This window comes from Protopterus annectens, chromosome 4.part0 (genome assembly GCF_019279795.1).
Source record: "Protopterus annectens isolate FY-2018-M chromosome 4.part0, PAN1.0, whole genome shotgun sequence".
Lineage (NCBI taxonomy): Eukaryota > Metazoa > Chordata > Ceratodontiformes > Protopteridae > Protopterus > Protopterus annectens.
The window spans coordinates 677,846,936-677,870,293 of NC_056733.1; the positions used below are offsets into that span (position 1 = coordinate 677,846,936).

At 46.5% G+C, this 23,358-nt stretch overlaps 1 protein-coding gene across 1 annotated transcript in view; it reads right to left on the reverse strand.

Moving 5' to 3' along the window:
- Positions 1-23,358, reverse strand: part of ATP2A2 (ATPase sarcoplasmic/endoplasmic reticulum Ca2+ transporting 2) — a 1,687,617-nt gene that overhangs the window by 1,187,690 nt on the left and 476,569 nt on the right. Inside the window, exon 10 of the mRNA XM_044069765.1 lies at positions 402-487. Within this exon, the coding sequence (XP_043925700.1) occupies positions 402-487 (86 nt within the window). The remainder of the gene's footprint in view (positions 1-401; positions 488-23,358) is intronic.

A 23,358-nucleotide genomic window follows, 5' to 3' on the forward strand; every position in this document is an offset into this window, starting at 1 on the left:
AGACCAGAAGATTTTAATTCCTCCCCATAAACCACACAGAGGATTTATAACAAAACCAAGATCAGTAACATTTTTGAAACCTGACTAAAATGAGTAACTTGCAAAGACACTGTTCACCCTAAGTTGCTAGTACTGATCCTCTGATGGGACCTCACCTGTACAAAAACACTTGTCTCAACAAAACACTGGGACCTTCTACAATTCAAAATGAATAAAATAACTAAAATGTGCACTGTGACAGCTAAAAACATTGGGTCATTGTGCAGACAATATCTATGCACACAAGGTCATCAAATATTCAGATTAGCATCCCTGGCAGTCCATGTTGGTCTTTTTAACATTTTATATTACACTCTGGTCTTTTAGGAGACCTGCAGTTTTCTCTTCTGCAGTCTACTTACAGAAAACAGCATATTCTTTTTGTCCTGGTTCACAGCACGTGGGTCAGGCACTGGATCAGTATGTTTAATTACAGAAACAGATTCACCTGCAAAAGAGAAAATACATCACTGCAGTTATCTGTACTATACAATTTCTCTTACGTTAGTGACTCCTCAAGCAATCTGCTTTCTGCATTCTGCATTTACTTTGTCTTAAGACAGTGGATTACAAACCATGGATGAGGTACAGTCTCTCCACCCAAAAACTGATACTATGAAACATGGAAAATATTTTCATTCATGGAAATGTTCTTTTTAAAAAACCAAGTCAATACATTTACTTATTTAATTGTACTTGTCTTCTGGGGTAGAGCACTGCTCTCCACCAACCTGTTTTTCATACTCGGCCTGATAGCAGTGTCTGATTAAGTGACTCGTTCAGTCATGCATTTAAAAAAATTCTTCTCATACTTTTAAAGAAATAGCCCAATAAAGTTCATCAAAAACAGAACTTGCAAATTATAAATTACAATTCAGTTTGTATCTGCTGTTAAAATAATTTCACTGGAGATACTTGTGACAACATAAGCCTCCTTTCTTAAAGTATCTGTCTGCTTGCTAGTACTCGGATGCATGTTTCTGTACTTCAGATGAAGTAGCTTTTCACTGGGCTCCCTTCAGTTTTTGCTTCAAGCCTTGGTTTTGGAATCCAGCAAAATGAATGAAAATTTCAGAATCCACTGGCTCTGTGGCATATATAGGATGGAGCCCTTACTATGACCTGGACAACCCAAGATCAACTAGCATTTTAGGTGCTGGAGGAGGCAGGGAGAGGGGGATAGCAAAAAAGTGTCTTTGCTGGCCTTCCCACTCCAGGAAGGAGGGATGGGTTTCTGTCAACGAGAAAGATGTCCCACAAAGGAAAATGTGCTGTAATTGAGGGGCAAATTATTGGCAAACTTGTGGCATGGGCAGGGGTGAAGCAAGCGATACATGTACCATCATGACATCATCAGCTCCACCCAATTAGGGCATTCAAAAATCATTCCTGACACACGGGGCCAATGTATGTGACTCAGCAGGCTGTTCTATTCCACCTCCCTGCTCAACTCGCCACTAGTGTGGTCTTAGCCCCACAAGATATTGCTCGAGACACAAGGATAAATGGTGCAGACAGGCAGCTGAAAGTTAGCTGGGGGCACATGGGGCTGAGGGTGCATTTCAAAACCAAGACAGGACATGACAGTAGAGAATAAGGCCCAAATATCCTATACTGTAGTGAAATGGTGATTAAGTAAAGCTGTGTTAATTACACTTGCCACAATATATCTTTAAGATTGCTGTAATAAAAGTAGTAACATGCACTTCAAATCCCACCTTATCTGTGCTACTTATTTAGGCTTAAAAATTCTAAAAATCAGCAACTTCATTCCCACAGGCTACCCAGTGCAGATCTTTCTGAAATGCATGCCTCTCTCTTACACATTTCATGTTGGTACATAATCTATTCAGTTCTTTAACACAGAACTCCTCCCAGGAAAGAACTGATGATAGACAGCTGTGCTCAGTTAAACATACTAGATTAAATCAAACTCATCTGCCAGGGAACTCACTCAAGACGTAGACAAGCCAGACCCAAAAGCTTTCAGATAAACTGACTCCTCTAGGAAGGGAGTTTCTGAAGACCATCCACCCTATTGTTTAAGGATCTCAAAAATTTCTCTGAAGGAGATGTCATCTGGTGGAGATCTGGGGACCCTTCCCCTTCATCAAAGTCAGTAACTTCAGTGACAGATTCCCTAAGGGGATCTGTAGGTCTCCTTTTGCGTGTTCTCTTTTGGGGAATCTCTTCAGTGGGATGGTCTGTAGAGGTATCCGAAGAGAGGTGAGAGTTTCCTCAGTGGGGACTGTCTGGATGCTACATGGTACTGGCTGTCCTTGTGGAGTAGACTTGGCAGAATTAAAAGTTGTGTACTAACCATAACTAGGTATCTGTATTGTCTTCTTTCATTCTTCCTCACCACTGGGTTTAGGGTCCGATTCAGACCCTCTTCTCCTAGACTTCAGATCCAAGCCTTTAGCTCCTCCCTTTACCCATGATCGCCCACCACTTCCTTCAAACCCTCAGACTGAGTTTACCATGTCTAAATAATCATGGCTACAAAAACTACTTTTAGGTACCATATGTATACAAATCTCACAATTGGTCCCAAGAGGAAAGAAAGGTAGGAAATCTGCTTAACTATAGAGGCCCAAATGTAGAACTTCCTCTAGAATTCTTTCAGGAACATAGGAAGGGGATGGTGGGAGGGGAGGTGAGGTGAGGAAGAATGAAAGAAGACAATACAGAGCGATACCTAGTTATGCCAAGTACACAACGTTCAAATCTGATTTTCTCTCGCTCATTCTTCCTCACCACTGTCAAGAGTCTCCAGCTACACTGCTCTTGGGTGACAGTTATGGAAGAACATGACTGAGCACCACTGAACCAAAGGCAGCTCTGTTTCTAGAAATAATGTCCAGTTTGTGATGAGTAACAAAGGTATGATCTGTAAACCAAGTTGCTGCTGCAAATGTCCTCAACTGAAGACTGTACCACAGATCTGGTAGAATGAGCTTTGGGTGGCATGGGGTAAAGCCAGACCTGTTTGGCAATAAATCCATAAAATATAGTCCGAGATCCATTTTGACAAAGTAACTTTGGAAACTGCCTGACCCAAACAAGTAGGAGAGTAGAATTAGAAGTTATGTACTCACCATAACGTTCCATCTGAGTAGAGATCTTCATTTGTCTGCAACCTTTGGGATACGGATCCGATCTCGGATCCGAGCCGGCAACTTTTACCACAGCATAGATCCGAGCTCCTAGCTCCTCCCTTTACCCATAATCCCCTGCCAACCCTAACTGACCTCAGATCAAGTTTGCCCGATATAAGCAATGTAAAGGTGACCGGAAGGCTAATCCAAGACAGATCCTAAAGGTCAGGGGGAAGGAGGGGGGGATGGTTGCAGACAAATGAAGATACCTACTCAGATGGAACGTTATGGTGAGTACATAACTTCTAAATCTGAAGTAGGAACTTCATTTGTCAGCAACCTTTGGGACAGAGTCCCCAGCTACCTGAATCCTGGGTGGCCTTCATGGAAGAACATTCCGGAGCACTGCAGAGCCAAAGGACGCCCTACCTCTGGAGACAACATCCAGTTTGTAATGGCTGATAAAGGTATGAGATGAGGCCCAAGTGGCTGCGGAACAAATATCATCTAAGGGAACCCTAGATTTAAAAGCCGCCGAAGCAGCGACGGCCCTAGTAAAATGAGCTCGAACCCCTTGAGGTGTAGGCCTTCCCGAATTCTGGTATGCTAAGAGGATACAATTAGCTATCCACCGTGATAGAGTAACTTTAGAAATTGACTTGCCTAAACTTGTTTTGGCAAAGGAGACAAACAACTGGTCAGATTGCCTATGACCAGCAGTTCGATGAGTATAAAAACGTAATTGTCTGTGCACATCCAAGGAATGCAGTTTATATTCTCCTTTGTTCTGGTAATGGGGAAAGAACATGGGAAGATTAATGGATTGATTAATATTAGCTTCTGAAGACACCTTAGGCAGAAAAGACGGATTGATCCTGAGGTAAACTATCTGGATGGAAGGATAAATAAGGCGGCTTAACACATAGAGCCTGAAGTTCAGAAACCCTTTTAGCTGAAGTAATGGCCACTAAGAAGGCTGTTTTCCAAGAGAGATATTTAAGATCAACCGTGGCCGCCGGCTCGAAAGGGGGGCTAGTCAAGGCTTGGAGAACTAAGGACAAATCCCATGGGGGTACTACCTCCCTGACTGGAGGTCTGAGAAGGAAAGTACCCTTGAGGAACTCTTTACAAAGCTTAGCAGTCATCAGAGGGTCTGATTCATGCCCTACATGATAATGCAAAATCGCTGCCAGTTGTACCTTGACTGTAGAGCAGCTAGCCCCTTGGTGAAAAAGGGTAGTTAAGAACTCCAAAACCGACGTGAGAGGCGCCGTGAAAGGATCCAAGTGATGGTGCTCCGCCCAGATGGAGAAACGTTTCCACTTGCTTCGATAGACTCTTCTGGTGGAAGGTTTATGTGCTGCTACTAGGATGGCTTTGACTGGTGAGGAGATTCCGGGAGTCTTAATCAGGAGTGGAACTGGAGCAACCAAGCAGTCAGCTTGAGGTTGACCAGGTTGGGGGTCTGGAGACCCAGAGGGTGGGTAATGAGATCCGGGAGTGGATCCAGAATCCATGGTGGATGAATTAGGTGAGACCACAGGTACGGGAACCATGTTTGACGAGGCCAGAATGGGGCAATGAGGATTATTTTGCTCCCCAGCCGACTGGCTTTCTGTAGGAGTTTCAGCATCATGGGCAACGGAGGATAAGCGTAAAGGAGACCGGGAGGCCAAGCATGTACTAGGGAGTCTCTCGGGGACTCCCCCTGAGGGGGAATTAGAGCAAAGTAACTGTTGCATTTGGTATTTGAAGGAGAGGCAAAAAGATCGCAACAGGGTTGCCCCCATAGGGCAAATATTTGTTTCGCTACTAGGGGATTGAGAGACCATTCGTACGGAGTCAGGATCGAACGACTGAGCCTGTCTGCTAGAATGTTGGACCGTCCCGGAATGTGCATTGCAATAAGAAAGCGGTTGGTGGAAATCGCCCATTCCCACACACTCATGGCCTCGCGACAAAGGGGGTAAGACCTGGTTCCCCCCTGTTTGTTGATGTACCAGACAACTGACATGTTGTCCGTCTGTACTGCAATTGTCCCAATCGGTAGAAGGCTGTGAAGTGCCTGCAACGTCAAAAGCACCGCCCTCATCTCTAGGACATTGATATGCAAGGAGGTCTCTGTGTTGTTCCACGTGCCTTGAACCGTTCTGCCTGAATAGTAAACCCCCCCACACCCCAGGCGAGAGGCGTCAGTGGTCATTGTGGCGACGGGGGAAGGCATCGAAAATGGTCGTCCCATGTGGAGACTCTGGGACCGGAGCCACCACATGAGCGACGTTCTGCAAGCCCTGCTTAGGGGAATAGGATGAGACAGGGACCATTGCACTTGGAGGGTCCATTGCAGAACCCTCATATTTAGGCGGGCTAGGGGTAGTAGAGGAATAGCTGCCGCCATAGACCCTAGAGCCCTCAGGATCAATTCCGCAGGTGGAGCAGAAAGAATGAGAATGGCCTTGACATGCAACCTCAGGTTCTGAAGCCGATCGGGAGTTAAGAAGGCAAGCATTATCCTGGAATCCAATCTGGCCCCTATAAAATCTAGAGAACATTTGGTCATGTTGATAGTTAACCCTAGACGTGGAGCAAGGTCGAGGAAGTAATCCCTGCCTGAACAGAGTAGATGCCTTGTTGGGGCGATGAGGAGCCAGTCGTCCAGGTACGGAAAGACCTGAATTCCCTGAAGCCTCAGGTGGGCCGCTATGACCGCCAAGACTTTGGTGAACACCCTGGGGGCTGAGGTGAGACCGAAAGGAAGGGCCCTGAACTGGAAATGACTGGCTCCCAGCCAGAAGCGGAGGAACCTCCTGGAGCGTCTGTCCACTAGAATGTGGTAGTACGCATCCTTGAGGTCTATCGAGCACATCCAATCGTTCTCCCGTAATAGGGGGAGAATAGATTGTAAGGTGACCATTTGGAACTTTTCTTTGGGTACTGCCAAGGTCAGGAGAGAGAGAGATAGAGGATGGGTCTCAAGTCCCCCATCTTTTTTGGCACCAGAAAGAACCTGGAGTAAAACCCCGATCCGAACTGATCTGGGGGGACGGGTTGGATGGCTCTTTTTTGTAAAAGCTGCAGGATTTCTGTAGCAGCTGTCTCCCTCTGATTGGGTGGTACGTCAGGGAGGCTTCTGATTTTGGGGGTTACAATAAAGGGAATTTGGTAACCTCTGGATATGATGCGAAGCACCCAGCGATCTGTTGTTATGGACTCGCACATTGCTAGGTGCTTTGAAAAACGCCCCCCGACTGCCTCCAGAGTGGAGCAGCCGGGCAACCCCTCAGGGGTTCTGCGTGGGCCTCTCAGAGAAGGGTTCTCTGGACCCAAAGTTTCTGGGACCCCCTCTGCCTCTTGGGCGGCGTCCTCCCTGTCCTCCTCTGCCACGAGAGGACTGGTTGTCTGGAGCAGACTGGGACTGATGCGATTTTCGTAACCACATCTTCTTCTGACCCTTTTGGTTCTTAGAAAAGGACCTCTGGGGAGCAGAGAAGCGGACTCAGACGGCAGACAACGTCTTCCCGTCTTTCTCACTCTGGACTAAGGTGTCGCGAACGGTTTTGCCAAAAAGTGCAGAACCATCAAAGGGGGCATTCGTGAATGACGCCTTAAAGGGTTCCGAGAAGTCACAGTGTCGGAGCCAGGCCTGGCGCATGATTACCAGGCCGGCTCTGCCGGCTCTAGCGGCTCCTTCAGTGGCGTGTGACAACAGCCGCATAGAGGTATTAGAAACTGAGCGTAGAGTAGACATTCGGGAGGAGTACAGATGCTTGTCTCCTTCCGACATGGACACTGGGGGGGATGCAGCGTATTCTTTTATTAGATCCCGCTGCATCCGGATGACTTGTGCCATATAGTTCAGCGCTCTCATGGAGAAGGTTGCTGAACTAAAGACCCGCTTCCCCAGGCGGTCCATCGCTCGAGAGTCCTTACTCTGAGGGTGGGCCGCAGAGCTCTCCTGAGCCAGCTCTCTCTTGGTGGCCGCCACCACCAACATGGCATCCACAGGGGGACCTCTGCTCCAGTGGGTTCTCTCAGCAGGGGGACTCAGGATCCTGTCTGGGCGCTTGGGGATAGGCTCCACAGTGTCCGGCTCCTTCCAAGCCCTGGTGGCAATAAGGTCCACCAGGGGATCGGGGGGAGGGGACACCCAAGAGGTAGATGGCCCTGCTTCGAACGCCTCTAGGAATACGGACTCATCCGAGGAAGCCGTAGGGGCAGACCACCCCCCCCCTAATCCTGAGCATCTCCATGATGTCTCCAAAGGAGACATCCTCGGGGTTTGACCTTGGGGAGCCTTCCCCTTCATCTAAGTCCGTATCTTCGGTAAGGGACTCAGGGGAGTCCATGTGCCTCCTCTTACACTTGGCTTTGTGAGGGACCTCTTCGGGGGGGGGGGGGCTGTCCGAAGAAGACTCACCAGCAATATCACATTCCGCAGGAACACCCAGAGACGTCGAAGCAGGCTGTCCCGAAGGCCGGGTGATGGGAGCCCGGACCAGCTGAGAGTGAGTGCAGGGAGAAGCCGAAGCCAGGACCGGGGGTCCGGATACACTCAACAGTGCCCTTTCCACCACCGCGAAAGCCAAGGGAGAGCTACTCTCAATCGGCTCCGAGAGTCGGCTCCCACTCGGATCCGAAGCGGGGACCGGATCCGGGGCCGAGACCCTCGGATCCGAAGGACCCGTGTGCTCCGACCGGGATGGAGCCGAAGTCACACAAAGTCCCTCGGATCTGAAGCTCCGCCCACGGCTCCGAGAGGTCGGATCCGACAAACTCGAGGGACCAGTCGGAGCTGAAGTAACTAGTACTGTCGGCTCCGACACCCCCCCGGATCCGACGCGGCTCGGCTCCGAGTGCTCCGAACCCGGGAAGCAGGACGGAGAAGGAGCGATTGGGGCAAAAAAAGGGGTCGAGCTCCCCCCCGGAAAGGGGGGGGGGGGCAAGAGCACTCCCATCTGCAGCTGGGCCTGGATGAACCTCCTCATCATCCGGTCCATGTCTGCATCTGACATACTAAAAGTAGACCTCGAAGAGGCCACCGAGGCAGACCTAGAGTGACGCCTCGATGACCTCCCAAGGTCCCAGTGAAAAACAAGGGGACCGGAGCCGAGGAGGAGGCAATCCAGAAACCCTGGATGGAGAAGCCCGCTTGGTGGGCGGGGCCAAGGACGGCCCGCCGCTTATGATGCTTCTCCTTCCTTTTGGTTTTTCCGGCCTCCCTATCCTCCGGAGCCAAAACGGGAGGTTGAGTCCCGACCGGAGGAAGGGAGGCAGGGGTGGTCGCTACCGAGGACTGGGTAGCGGTCACCGAAGAACCGGAGGTCGGAGCCAAGTCTGGGGGCAAAAGGCCCGCCAGAATCAGCTTCGATCTCTGGTCCTTAAGTGCCCTGGGGTTGAACGCTGCACAAATCGTGCATCCCGAAGAAAGATGTTCAACCCCAAGGCACCTAACGCACCGGGTGTGGCCATCTGCCGGTGAGAGCTTATGGCCACACTCGGTACATTTTGAAAAGATGGCTTTAGGGGCCTCCGACATATCTAACGTAAACCACACTCACTAGGCCCCTAACACACCACAAACACACACTACGGAACAGCGAGGGTAGGGAGGAAAAAATTTTAACAAAAAATAGATATTTAAGAGGGAACCTACACAAACTCACTCAATCACACAAGAAAATACAAAATGCCAGGAGCTCAAAATCCAGCTTGTTGGCTTGAAGCGCAGCAAACTAGATCTGAGGTCAGTTAGGGTTGGTAGGGGATTATGGGTAAAGGGAGGAGCTAGGAGCTCGGATCTATGCTGTGGTAAAAGTTGCCGGCTCGGATCCGAGATCGGATTCGTATCCCAAAGGTTGCTGACAAATGAAGTTCCTACTTCAGATCAGAAAATTTCAGACTTCCCAAGCTGCTTCGTTCTGTGAAGATAAAAACGTAACTGCCTATGGACATCAAGATGGTGCAACATGTATTCACCCTTATTTATAAACTTAATACCAGCAGTTGGATGGACTGATTAAGGTTAGACTCAGTGGCAACCTTAGGCATAAAGGAAGGGTTAGTACGCAACACACTGCCTTGTGGAAAATGATACAAGGGGGCTTCAAAGACAAAGGCCTGTAATTCAGAGACTCTTTTCGACGAAGTCAATGCTACCAGAACAGTTTTCCAGGTAAGAAATTTTAAATCACAAGCCCCTGATGGTTCAAAAGGCTTCTGCATTAGCCCTTGTAACACTACCGTGAGATCCCATGGCAGACAAGGTTCTTTAGGAGAAAAACCCTTTTCAAGAAGGCTTTACATAATTTAGAGGCCCATAAGGGAGTATATATCCATGCCCCTCATAAAACATTGAAATTGCTGTAAGTTGTAGCTTGATTGCAGAAAAACTAGCTCCTTGATCAAATTAAAAGACCAAAAAGGAAAATGTCAGGAACAGATGCTGAAAAGGGGTCAATGTTCTCTTTGCTGGCCCACATAAAAAAAAAAAAACTTATTTCACTTACTTTTGTAAACCTTCTTGGTGGAAGACTTCTTTGAGGCCAGAATAATATTCTTGACTGGGGAGATTAGCATGGACTGCAATAATCAGTGGAACTGGAGAAACCATGTGGTCAGTTTGAGGGTGTGGAGACTGGGGCGTTGAAATTCTGAGGGGTGAGACAGGAGGTTCTAGCTGGGCTCCAGATTCCTAGAAGGATGTTTGAGTTGAGACCATAGGAAGGAGAACCACACTTGGTGACGCCAGAAGGGGGTAATGAGGATGATTGAGCATGTTGACCTTCTTGCCTTCTCGAGAAAGGGGGTACAAGCATAGAGGAGACCCGGAGGCCAATCATGGACTACAGCGTCCCTCTGTGACTTACCCGGAGGAGGTATCAGAGCGAAAAACTCACTGCACTTGTTCAGGGGAGAGGCAAAAAAAATCGCAATGAGGCTGTCCCCAACAGCTCTAGCAACAATAAGGGCCAGACGACGGATAGTTCTGGAGTTGAACAAAGCACAGAAGCGACAGTGGGGGGGGGTGTCATGGTTTGGGTCTAAACAAGTGACACAGTAAGAATTAAAGTCTCTATGTGGTATTTTCTTTCCACAGGCGAGACAATTAACTTTTTCTAACCGGTTAGTGCAAGAAAAAAGGATCTCCAAAGGGGTACTTAACTTTAGAAGACTTCCGCTTCAATTCGGTAGACGAAACTCAGGTAGCAGTCGACTGGCACTCATGCGAACTGCTTCTGCTTCGGGCTCCACGGCAAGCAAGACTGATGTAATGGCGTCGGCTGCCTGTTTTTATACCTCTGACAACCTGACATCAGTCCTGAAATGACAGCAACTGACACAGAAATACTAAGTCTATGGTGTTTGGGCCGGCCGAGGGCTACCCTGGCAGGGATAACCCAAATGTGATGAATGCAATAGTGAAACATGAAGAACATGTGGGCTCTCCTCAGAATCTCAAGCAGAAATATGAGGGAAAACCCTGTATCCATCCCTGCATCATCTTGTTCAGATTCAGAAAGCACAGTTATGTACACTTATCATAAATGCAGATGTTAGAGTGTATTCATTGTTGCAGTCATCACTTGTGGGTTATCCCTGCTGGATAGCACTCAGCCAGCCTGAATACCAGAGAAAAGGATTTCCCTCCTGCATCAGCTGCAGGTCGCCAGAGACTGGCATCAGGTCGTCAGTGTTATAAAGAGAGGCAGCCAACCCCATTACATCAGTTTTTCTTGCCTCCAACCCCTAGGAGCCCTTCCAAGATGGCCTGAAGAAGGCCAACGTAGGTAAGGCCATAAGATGGATGGAGAAGAGAATGGGGGAAAAGTAGGAGGGAAACAGGACTGCAACACTCAATACACTCGAACATCAACATTTATGGTAAGTGTATACAATTGTACTATGTTTTTCGTGTTTCACTGTTGCAGTCATCACACTTTGGTTGATTCCCAAAGCTGAAGAATGGGTGGAGGCAGTCAAGAAGAGTTGGGGCTGGCTAGTAATGCCCTGCAAGACTGCTGTTGCAAAGCCCGCCCTGGATTTGGAAAAGATAGGCAGGTGTTAATGCTTGGTGAAGGTATGAACATAACTCCCAAGTAGCAGCCTCCAGAATGTCCCTGGTAGGGACTCCTCTGAGAAAGGCTGTAGAGGTTGAAGTTGCCCTAGTGGAATGTGTTCTGACTCCCTGAGGGGCTGGTTTACCATGGTGTTTATAACAAAAATGGATATAGTGTGCTATCCCATTTGGAGATGGTTTGTTTTGATATGGGCTTGCCCTCTGCCCCTGGTGCAAAGCTGACTAGTAAATTGGTCAGATTTCCTAAAGGGCTTAGTCCTATCAAGGCAGAATCTGAGCTGTCTGTGCACATCTAAAGAGTGCAGGATCCTTTCCCCCTTATTTTGAGGATTAGGGAAAAGGTGGGCAAATGGATAGGTTGTTTGAGAGCTACTCTGGACACCACTTTAGGCATGAAAGTTGGGTTAGTCCTGAGGGAGACCCTGTCAGCATGAAAAAAAATTGAAGGGTTCCACAGCCATAAGTGCTTGCAGCTCAGACACTCTTCTAGCTTAAGTGATGGCCAGAAACAAGGCTGTTTTCCAAGAAAGAAATTTTAACTCTGCTGACACTGCAGGCTCAAAAGGGGAGTAGCCTGAGCTTTTCCAACACAAAGTTAAGGTCCCAAGCACGGGTGGGGGCTCTTCTTGGTGGCCTTAAGTAGTTAGCCAATCTCAGGAATTGCTTGATGAGAGGGTGAGAGAAGAGAAGTGGCTCAGTGCTGTAATGAGCAGAGATGGCAGAGGCATGGACCTTAATGGAGGAGAGGGACAGGCCTCTGTGGAGTAGGTCTGCTAGGTAATCCAGGATGAGAGGCAAGGAGGGCTGTACTGTATCCGCTCTTTTAGTGTGAATCCAGGAATAATACCTTTTCCATTTATCAGCATAGGATTTCCTTGTACTGGGTTATCTGGCTTCACGTATGACATCCAGTACCTGCTTGCTTAGGCTGGCCATTGGAGGAGAAGTCAAGGGATAAGCCAGGCTGCAAGGTTCAGGGTCTGCAACTGTGGATGCAAGAACTGTCCCTCCTGCTGAGTCAGGAGAGGAGGGATTTGGGGTAGTTGTCATGGCGTCAATGGTGACAGACTGTGCAGTAGTGGGTACCAGTGTTGGCGTGGCCAGTTTGGGGCAATCAGGATTGCCCTTGGTCTTTCCTTCCTTATCTTGAGTAATACTGGAAGGATAGGGCATCCACTTTCCAGGCCTTGCTGTGAGGGACCCTGGTGCAGAATTTGCTGAGGTGGTGGTTGTAGGGGGAGGCAAATAGGTCCACCTTCAGAGTACCCCATTTCTGGGTCACAAGGCTGAAGGAGTTGTGGTTTAATTTCCCCTTGTGCAGGACTAGGAGATTTCTCCTTAAGTTGTCTGCCAGACAGTTTTGGTTGCCTGGCCAGAATTGAGCTTGCAGGTGAATGTGCATGGCTTAGGCAGTGTTCCACAGGGTCATGGCTAGCCTGCAGAGTGGGTTCCCCCTGCTTGTTTATGTACCACATCACTGTGGTGTTGTTGGTTTTGATTAGTAAGGGCCCTGGTGAGAGTTGGGATCTGAAAGATGTCAGAGTGTGCTGAACAGGTAGCATCTTTTCTGGTTGATGTGCAGATGAATTTGATTTGGGCTCCATTGGCCCTGAATGCACCTGCCGTCTAGATGTGCACCTCAGGCATAATCTGATGAGTCTGTGGTTAGGGTCTGGGCGGCGTGGGGTTGTGTAAAGGGAAGCCCCTTGTTGTGGTTGCATCCTGTTGCCCACCAAAGGAACTCTTTCCTTAGACAAGGTATCACAGGTATGATTGTTTCCAGGTCCTGAGAATGTGGGCACCAAAGACTTTTTAGTACCACTGAAGTTTCGTCATATGCAGTCTCATATGGAATGAGTGCAATGCAGGAGGCCATGAACCCTTGTGGATAAAGCAGGGTTCTGGTGGCCATTTCAGCGAAGTAGCCTGTCAGATAGGCTTGCTTTTCTGGAGTAAGGAATGCCATCTGTGATGCTGTGTCCAAGCTTGCTCCCAGGAATACAATTTTTTGACTGGGGACTAGTTTGAATTTCTTTTAGTTGACAGTGTACCCCAGGGAGGTTAGAAGGTCCTTTACAAATGTCAGGTGCTGCAGCAGCTTTTCCTGACTGTCTGCCTGAATTAGACAATCGTCCAAGTAGGGATAAATTTGAATATTTCTCCGTCTTCCATAGGCATTGGCTGGAGCCAGGCATTTTGTGAAAACTCTGGGAGCAGTGGATAAGCCAAAGGGAAGTGCTGAGAACTGATAATGCATAGATCCTGCCCTGAAACGTAGATATTTCCTGCAGGAGTCCTTTTATTGGTATGTGCACATAGGCCTCCTTTAGATCTAGGGTGGCTAACCAGGCATCTTTGGACAGCATATGGAGAAGCTGCTGTAGGGTGAGCATTTTGAATTTTGGTACCACCAGGAAGGTGTTTGGAATGGATAGATCTAAGATTGGGCGCCAGGTGCCCTCTTTTCTGGGTACCAGGAAAAGTCTGGAATAAAAAACCTTGGCCTATCTGTTCTGTAGGAACAGGCTGAATTGTCCTTATGGAGAGCAGGGACTGAACCTGGTTTTGTGCCTGTGCCCACTGGTTTGGAGGATGATCTGGGAACTCTTTTGGGGTTGGCAGCATGTGGAAATAAAATTTGTACCCCTGGGATACTATGCTGAGGACCGATGGTGATGGAGGCCCAGTTTTTTGCATGGTGGGCAAGTTGTCCTCTTAGGGGCAGGAGCAATTGGGCAGAGGTGAGGGGTGGAGTTGAGAAGCCATTGTGAATTATTTCTGTAAGGGGCAGCTTAGCGCTCCCTGCTTTAGAAGTGGAGTACTCCATTGCTTAGATCTCTGCATACCCTGAGACTGTAATGGGGGGGGGGGGGCATTTCCCCTGGGTCTAGTTTGAGATGTCTTTCAGGGTGCTGGAAAGGACCAATGTTTTGAGGGGTAATGCCTACTAAATCTTGGAAACTGCACTTGCAAAAAATCTTTGACTGTCTGCATAGACTTAGCCTTTTCTTCAATCTTTTTTAAAACCTCTTCTGCTTTGGTGCCAAACAGATTGTCCTTGTTCAGAGGAGCGTCCAATTATTTGGATTTGACATGGTCTGACAAGGTCTGCTCCTTAAGCCAGGCATTCCTTCTAAGTACAGAACCTGCGACTGCTGCCCTGCAAGATGCTTCTAGGGCGTCAAACCCACACTGCAGGGTATGCTTGCTAACTTGGCTTGCAGAATGCATAAGTTCCTGTAATTTGTTATTTTCTGCACAGTCAGGAAAGGCAGACAACTTTTGCTTAACAAGTTCCATAGTATGTTGCTGGTATTTCAGCATGTGGAACTGACAATTTAATGCTCAAACAGCGAGAGTTGCAGAGGTGTATACTTTTTTACCCCATCTGTCTAAAGCACGGGAATCCCTGTCCGAGGGGGTGGGATTCTTAGATGTTGATGCTTTTATTCCTTTAGGTCCTTGGGAGATGACCTCTGGGTCAGCAGTAGGATTTTTGAAGAGAAATTTGTGTGATTAAGGGACTCTGTAGTGCCTGTCACGTTTCCTTGCACCAGGGGGTAAAGTATCAGGAGTTAGACTGGATTCCATAAAGACATCATCTACAACATCCAGAACAGAAGGGATAGCTAAGGGTCTGTGCTGTGGTAGATCTAAAAATTCCCAGAGTCTCTTTTTGGACTGAGGATAATCCTGGCATTCCCAACTGAAATGCTCTCTCAAAGTATGCAGGGTTTCAAAAAAAGAAAAATCCTCTGGAGGGGGGGCAGAAGGAATGGATTCCTCTGCATCTGAATCCTCATAGGCAAATTAGGGCATGTCTTCATAATCAGAAACCTCAGAGTCGTCGACTCTTGGTCAGATAAAGCTGCTAGGGACAAATCTCTTTCTTTTAGCAGGGGTAGGATGGCTTCCCCTAATCAGCATGATCAGGTCCTTCTGCCATATTAAGCATATGAGATTGTGGCAAGGGAGCAGGCGCTTGAGATTGGGTCGTCGATTTTTAGGCACAGCTCAGCCTTAAGAAACTTGGTAGTTTTAGAAAGAACTGAAAACATGAAAGAAGCCGTCGGTTTGTCGACTATCAGTAATGCAAAGAGCTTCCTTAGAAGCCAGTGTCTGCACAGCGGCTCCGGACCCAGCCAAGGTAGAGACAACCACAGGTTCCATACTCAAAAAGAGTTTTGTGGCATACCAGACTCCAAACGGGTCTCGGTAGTGGCCTGCAAATCCATCGAAGCAGGCATCAGGGGCTGCAAAGTGCCTCACTGAGTACTGGCAAACTGGTGACTAGCTTAATCGAAGCATCGTCGGCAGTTTTGGACCTGTGCGGTCTCTATCTTTATCCTTACATTTTTTCGGAAGATTGGTAGTCGGATGGCTTACCGAAACCATTTCATAATACGGAGAACAAGAACGAAAGTATTTAGCTACAATAAGGGCCCGATGACGAATAGTTCGGGCATTGACCAAAGCACAAAACCAACAGCGAGGTACATCTTGGTCTGGGCCTAAACAGGTGACGCAGTAAGAATGGAAATCTTGGTGTGGTATTTGCTTTCCATAGGCGAGACAATTGGTAACTTTTTCTGACATCGGTTAGAAAAAGAAAAAAGGATCCCCAATGGGGCACTTAGCTTTAGAAGACTTCAAGATGATTCAGTTTCGGAAACGAAAACTCAGGTAGCAGCCGACTGGCACTCATGCGAACTGCTTCTGCTTCGGGCTCCTCAGCAAGAAAGACTGATGTAATGGCATTGGCTACCTGTTTTTATACCTCTGACGACCTGACATCAGAACTGAAGCAACAGCAACAGATGCAGAAATACTAAGCCTCTGGTAATCGGGCCGACTGAGGGCTACCCCTAGCAGGATAACCCAAGTGTGATGACTGCAACAGTGAAACACGAAGAACATCAGAGGTTGCTCTGTTGGGGAATGAGCAGAAATAGCAGAGGCATGGATTTTGATAGAGGAGTAAGACGATCCCTTTTGCACGAGCTCCTCTAGGTAGTCCAGAACCAAGATAAGAGAGGCATGGGCGCTGTTTTCACCCTTATTTTGGCACCATGCAGTGAATCTTTTCCATTTAGCAGAATATGACTATGGTACTGGACCTTCTGGCCTCTTCAATATCCATGACCTGTTTGGTCAGTAATGGCCTGTTATCCGCCGTTGGGGTATAAGCCGTGTGTGTGTGTGTGAAGATTTCCGTGCAGTACTGACCCTTTCTTTTGGGTTAGCAGCTTTTCTGTGAGAGGCAGGCTGATAGGTAATTCCTTGGTTAGGCTGAGGAGTAAGGGGTACTAGTGCTGTCTGGGTCAGTTTGGGGCAATGTAGCCCTTGGCCCTTTCTCCCTGATTTTAGAAGTACCCTGGGAATCAGTGGTAAGGGAGGGAAAGCATACACAAACAGGTTGCCCCAGTGAAAGGAGACAGCATTCACCCCTCCATGCTTGTGGATGGAATCCCCTGGAGCAGAACCTGTTTAGCTACCCGTTTTGAAATGTAGCACACAGGTTTACCTCTGGTAATCCCCAGAGGTGTATGATGTAGAAGGTGTCCTTGTGTAGTTGCCACTCGTGTGGGTTCAGGACACTCCTGCTGAGGTGGTCTGCCAGGGTGTTGTGTTCCTATGGAATGTACTGGGCTATCAGATGAAGACCCATCATTGAAGCCGTCTCCCAGATAAAGATTCCTTCCTTAAGCAGGGGATCAGAGGCAGCTGGTGTTCCAGTGACTGGGAATGTTGGCTCCATAGGTTCTTGAGATATCACTGTAGTTTTCTCATGTGGAGCCTGGCTAAAGGCACCAGAAGGATGCAGGAAGCCACGTACCCAAGCGCCTGCAGAAACTTCCTTGCTGTGAGATGTGTCCTAAGAGCTAGATGAAAAATGTAGAGTGGGAGAAAGCTCTGCTTCTCTGCAGAGAGGAAGGCTCTTTGGGCAGATGTGTCCAGGAGAGCTACAAGGAAGGTCAGCTGCCTTGTGGGTTGTAAATGGGATTTTCATCTGTTGATGGTGAATCCCAGAGAGGTTACAAGAGTCCGGACAAAGGAAAGATCTTGCAGGAGTTTTTCCTTGGTGTCTGTCTGAATGAGGCAGTCATCCAGATAGGGGTAAATCTGGATGTTTTGCTGTCTGCAAAAGGCAATGACCGGAGCCAGGCACTTGAAGACTCTGGGAGCAGTAGATAAGTCAAAGGGCAGAGCAGAGAACTGAAAGTGTTCCGAGCCTGCTCTGAAATTTAGGAAACTCCTGCAGGACTCCTTGATGGGGATATGGAGGTAGGCTTCTGATCTAGGGCCACTAGCCAGGCGTTTGGAGCCAACATAGGTAATAGGTTTTGAAGGGTCAGCATTTTGAATTTTGGCAGTTGGAGGGACAGATTTCACAGGCTGTTACTAGGCTATCAGCCCTAGGGCCTATACAAGCCTAGCCATAACAATTCCCTGGCTATTTCTTCTCACAATATTTACTTCCCTGGATCCCTGTCTAGCAGGGCGACTGACGTGATCCCCAGGATGACTTTCCTATCTCTCATCCAATCGTCAAGGTTCCTTTTGAAGAGGGCCAAAGAGGCGCTCTGCTTGACATGTAGTGGCAGTCTAATCCAGAGTCTGGGGAGTCTCTGGGTCAGGAACCTATCCCTTCAGCATGTTTTGTTCATTGTGATGGCAAGGTTTAGATCCCTGGAGAGTGTGGCTCTGAGGGATTGGGATTTCTTTAAATGTAGCATGTCCAACAGCTCTGGGTTTGACATGGCCTTGTATGTTAAGCAGAAATCTCCTCTGAGTAGACGATATGCAACAGAGTATATCTGGAGTGTTTTTTTTTTTTTTTTTTTTTTAAGACTGCCAGCATAGGGCATCTGCTTTAGGCCTGTGATTCTTTTAGTGAGGTATTTCTGCGGCCTTTCCAGTTGTTGCAGATGTCTTGAGAGGTACATACCAAATGGAGCATTGTATTCTATAATGGGTCTAATGAGGGATGAGGACAGTGGGACAATGACCTCCTTTTTCCTGGATGAAAAGCCCTTAGTGATGAGGTATGCCACATAGAAGGATTTCCTGACTGTTGCGGCGATGTGGTTATCGAAGGGGAGACCATGTTCCACCTGTGTACCCAAGTCTCTTATCACACTTTTGGTGTTTAGTGTACTGCCACCTATGTGGTAATTTACGGGTACATGTTTTTTCCCCAAAGGGGATAACTATACATTTCTTGGCATTAAGCTTGAGCCCATGGCTCTGGCACCAAGCATCTGTTTCTGTAAGGCCCTTTTGTAGAATATCCACATCATTTGGGGATTCAATAATGGCTCCCAGTTTGCAGTCAGCTGCAAACTTTGTTAGCCAGAGTCCCTTAGTGTTGGCCTGTACTTCAGAGAAGTAGATGCCAAATAAGAGCGGTCCCAGGACTGAACTCTGAGGTACTCCACTTGTCTGGATCTGGATTTGGAGTCAGCTACTTTTACAGTGTGGGTTCTGTCAGTAAGCCAGTTGGCAACCCATTCAGTGACGTATGGATTAATGCCCAGCTTAGTAAGTTTATCTATGATTCCAGAGTGGGGGATGGTGCCGAAGGCCTTGGCAAAGTCCAGATAGGCTGTGTGGACAGCCTTAACCTTGTCCACAACTTTGGAGACTTGATTTGAAGAAGTCAATCAGACCCGGAAGACAAGATCGGCCCTTCATGAACCCAAACTGGATGGGGTCCAGTGTTTGAAGGTTGCCAATGTCTTTGTTTATAAGTTCCCTGATGATACTTTCCATGACCTTGCAGATCAGGCTCATCAGACTGATGGGGTGGTAATTCCCAGGATCCAAAGTGGATCCCCCTTGTGGAGTGGGATAACTGTAGTTGTGCACCACTCAGTGGGCACGAAGCCTGAGGTGAGGCTATGTCTAAACATGACCTTAGGTAAGTTGCCAGCTCATTTTGTAGTTCATGTAGTATACGCAGCCTGGGATGTCGTCTGGTCCCATGGATGTTGCATTCTTAGCTTTGCAGAGTGCGGTTTTAACCTGTGTGGCCGTTATTACCAGAATTTGGCAATCTTTCGGTATTGAGATGGGCCCTTTAGGGGATGAGAGGGGGGGTGAAGTTGGCACTGAATTGATCTGCCAGGATACTGGCAATATCCTTGGGATCACATTTAATGCCATTGTGTTGTAGCTCAGAGAAGATTTGAGCATTGCCACTTAGATTCTTGACATAGCTATAGAATGCCTTGTGGTTGTCTTTGGAATTTTTGGCATTTTTATTTTCATAACTAGCTTTGGAGGATTTTATGAGGGATTTCAGCTTCTTACCGAGGATGGTAAGGGAGTTTTTTGCATCCTGGGATTTTCCTCTTTTCTGCAACAGTTTCTTCCTTCTGTTGTAAAGTTTATGGCAGGGGACCACCGGATTGGCTTCCTTTTTTTTTTTGGAGGAGAGCGTCTTGGTTCTATTTGGGATGGCACGATTCATGCACTAGTGGATGTGCTCGTACAGTGCTTTAGTGTTGGATTCAGCAGCTGAATTTTCAGTTCCCATCTTCATGGGTGTCATGATGTTTGTCACTTAACTTGAGTAGCATGAAGATTGCTTTGGAGAAGTTTTTTTAAAGAGGTTTCCTTACTGGGGGGTGGGGGAGGGATGTGGATGTCAAGGGTGATTAGCTTATGGTCAGAGCTGACCAACAAGGGGGTGACCACAGGTGTGGAGCATCGATTTCCCATGTTGGTAATGACCAGGTCTAGGATATTGGAGCCCCTGGTGGGACTATGGATTAGTTGATTCAGGGCATTTGAATTTATGAATTCCAAGAACCACTGGGCAAAGGTGTTGGTACACGAGTAGTTTTCCAAGTTAATGGCAGGGTAGTTGAAATCACCCAGTATTAGAGTGTTTAGTTGTATCTTAATATTTTCCAGTATGTTTAGAAAGGTGTAGTGACATACCTCTCAACCTGGAAACATCAGAAATCTGGACAAAGCCCATGTAAAATCGGTACAAATCTGTATACTGATTAACATAAAATTTTCATACATAATTATGTAGCTCCACCCACTCCAATGGAATTGTGGGATATCAACTTTTAAAGGCAAACTGAACAGACAACTAAAATATGATGAAACAAAAAATAAGAACAATGGTGTTTTATTTGTGTTAATATTTGAACTTGTGCAAATCTGCAAAACTAAAATACAATATTCTTTTAGAAAAATAACACTGAACAATGACATCTGAACTTGTATAAAACTAAAACCTAAAATAAAGTTCTCCTTATATAAAATAAAATGTACTGTCTTGTACTACTAACAAACTAGTCTACTTACTTAGTTACTGCTACTACACAAACTTATAAAACAAATTCTAACAAGTAGTGGTGGTGGTGTGGTGTAAAATTTAAATCAAAATGAAATAAGAAAAAGATTAACTTGTATAAAATAAAACAAATAAATACAAAATGACAAATTAAATTTTTACCTGTTAACTAACTTAAGTAAATACAAAGTTATCTCAGTTACAGTCTAGCACACACATACAGACTTAAAATGAAATAAAAATAGCAGCATATACAACCACATATCCATCCAACTCCCTAGTCCCTACTCCAGTCCTGATGCCTTCATCATACCTCTGAACTATACAGATTTTTGCAGAATGTCCAGATTTTTGACTCATTTTTGGTCTGTTCCTCATAAAATCTGTGGTTTTCTGGCAGAATCACTGAAGACTGAAAGTCACAAAATAATACTAAACAATGACAGACACTGGAGTTTCAGACTTTATATCCTTCAGAAAATAATAATAATAATGCAAATCCTGTTATTCTACTAACTTTCTAAGTTTATAGGAGCAATATTGACATTCTGACCTATTTTGGGGCCTTCTTTGTCCTCCCATTTTTTCTGGCTTTGTCCAGATTTCTTGCACTGAAAAGTTGACTTGACGTATAAAAAGGTGTAATATGCCATTGCCTATCTAAGGTACCAGTCAGTGCTGGTTTCTGTAGCTATATTCCCCCCTACTTCAAGCTCCCACTCTCCATCTGTGTCATCATCACCTCTACTTTACTTAGTTTGCACGGTCTCTCCAACACAACAGCTAGTTCTCAGAAGATGCATACATTCAGCCTTCAATCTTAGTTCCTGAATCCTGAGAGGTGTAAAATATATCATCAGACAGACTACTAACTTCACAGAGTTAGTTTGGTTATTATGATTGAGAATTACTAAGTGAAAAAAAAACATACATACATTTCCTTTCTTATCTTTTTTTCTATTTACCTGCTGGTATTGGAGGAGCCAGGGGAAGAAGCAGCAAAGTACAGTTTTGTACCTACCATAAATGTAGATGTTCGAGGATCCACATTGCTGCAGTCCTAACTATTGGGTAGTCCGCTGTCCAGTCGGCCCGAATACCAAAGTATATGGCTGACGTCGGTCACGGCGCATTAGACTGACGTCAGTACGTCAGGGTACTAATGCGCATGACCGACGCCATATCCTCAGTCTTTTCTTGCCCCAGATGTCAGAAGACCCTAAAAAGACAAGGCCACAACCAAAAACACAAAACATACCTGCACCAAAAGTATAGACAATATATACAAGGGTACCAGAATATAACCTCACCAACACCACCACCCTAAACACAGAGGGAAGGAGGGAGGTAAATTGACTGCAGCAATGTGGATCCTCGAACATCTACATTTATGGTAGGTACAAAACTGTACTATGTTCTTCATTCCACATTGCTGCAGTCCTAACTATTGGGTAGAATCCCAAAGCAGAGGTAAGGGAGGCTGGCAAATCATAAGGAAGCAGGAGCTGATAACATGCCTTGCAAAATAGCTGTTGCAAAACCAGCCCTAGACTTAGAGTAGAGAGGAAGGTGGTAATGCTTAGAGAAAGTATGCACTGAACTCCAAGTAGCTGCCTCCAAAATATCCTTAGTTGCCACCCCCCTTAGAAATGCTGTAGAAGTGGCAGTAGCCCTAGTGGAATGAGGCCTAATCCCAGCTGGAATCTCTGCCATGATGGGAATAACAAAATGCAATGCAAAACCCAATCCACCTAGAAATAGTTTGTTTTGACACAGGCTTGCCCTGCGAACTCAAAGCAAAAGAAACAAACAACTGCTGAGACTGCCTAAAATCCTTAGTCCTGCTTAAATAATAACGCAATTGCCTGTGTACGTCTAAAGTGTGCAAAATCTTTTCCCCTTTGTTTTGGGGATCTGCATAAAAAGTAGGCAAATGAATAGTTTGGTTTAAAGCCACACTAGAAACCACCTTAGGCATAAAGGAAGGATTAGTACGTAATGATACCCTATCCTTATGAAAAATCAAAAGGCTCAACCGCCATAAGGGCCTGCAACTCAGAAACCCTTCTAGCAGAAGTAATGGCCAACAAAAAAGCAGTCTTCCATGACAAGTGTTTCAGTTCAGCAGTAGTCAGAGCTCAAAAGGTTGTAGAGTAAGTTTCTCCAACACAAAATTGAGGTCCCAAGCAGGAGTAGGAGCTCTACGTGGGGTCTTATATTCTTTGCCCCTCTAAGAAATTGCTTGAACAAAGGATGTGAAAACAATGGTGGGTCACAATCATAGTGAGCTGAAATTGCTGCAGCATGAATTTTAATAGAAGAGAAAGACAAACCTTTGTCCAATAACTCAGTAAGATATTGAAGAGCCACACTCAAATTAGGCTCAGAAATCTCCAAATTTTTTGCTGCAGTCCAAAACAAAAATCTCTTCCATTTTTCATTGACACTTTCCTTGTACTAGGTCTTCTAGCTTCCATAATCACATTTAAAACTTGCTGAGGAAGCTGAGACCTGCTGTCCTTCAAAACAGAATATGCCAGGCTGTTAGATGAAGAGAGTGAAGCTTGACATTGAGCAGACGACCGTCCCTCTGAGACAACAGGTGTGGAATCAAGGGTAAAGGCCATGGAGGCTTCCTTACCAGACTCCTCAGTAATGGGTACCAGTGCTGCCAAGGCCAATCTGGAGCTATTAAAATCATCCTTGGCTTGTCTTGTCTGACCTTTAGAAGCACCTTTGGGAGAAGAGGCAGAGGTGGAAAAGCATACACATGAAGATTTTTCCAACGGAAAGAAAGAGCATCCACTTTCCAAGCTGTGTGATGAAATCCC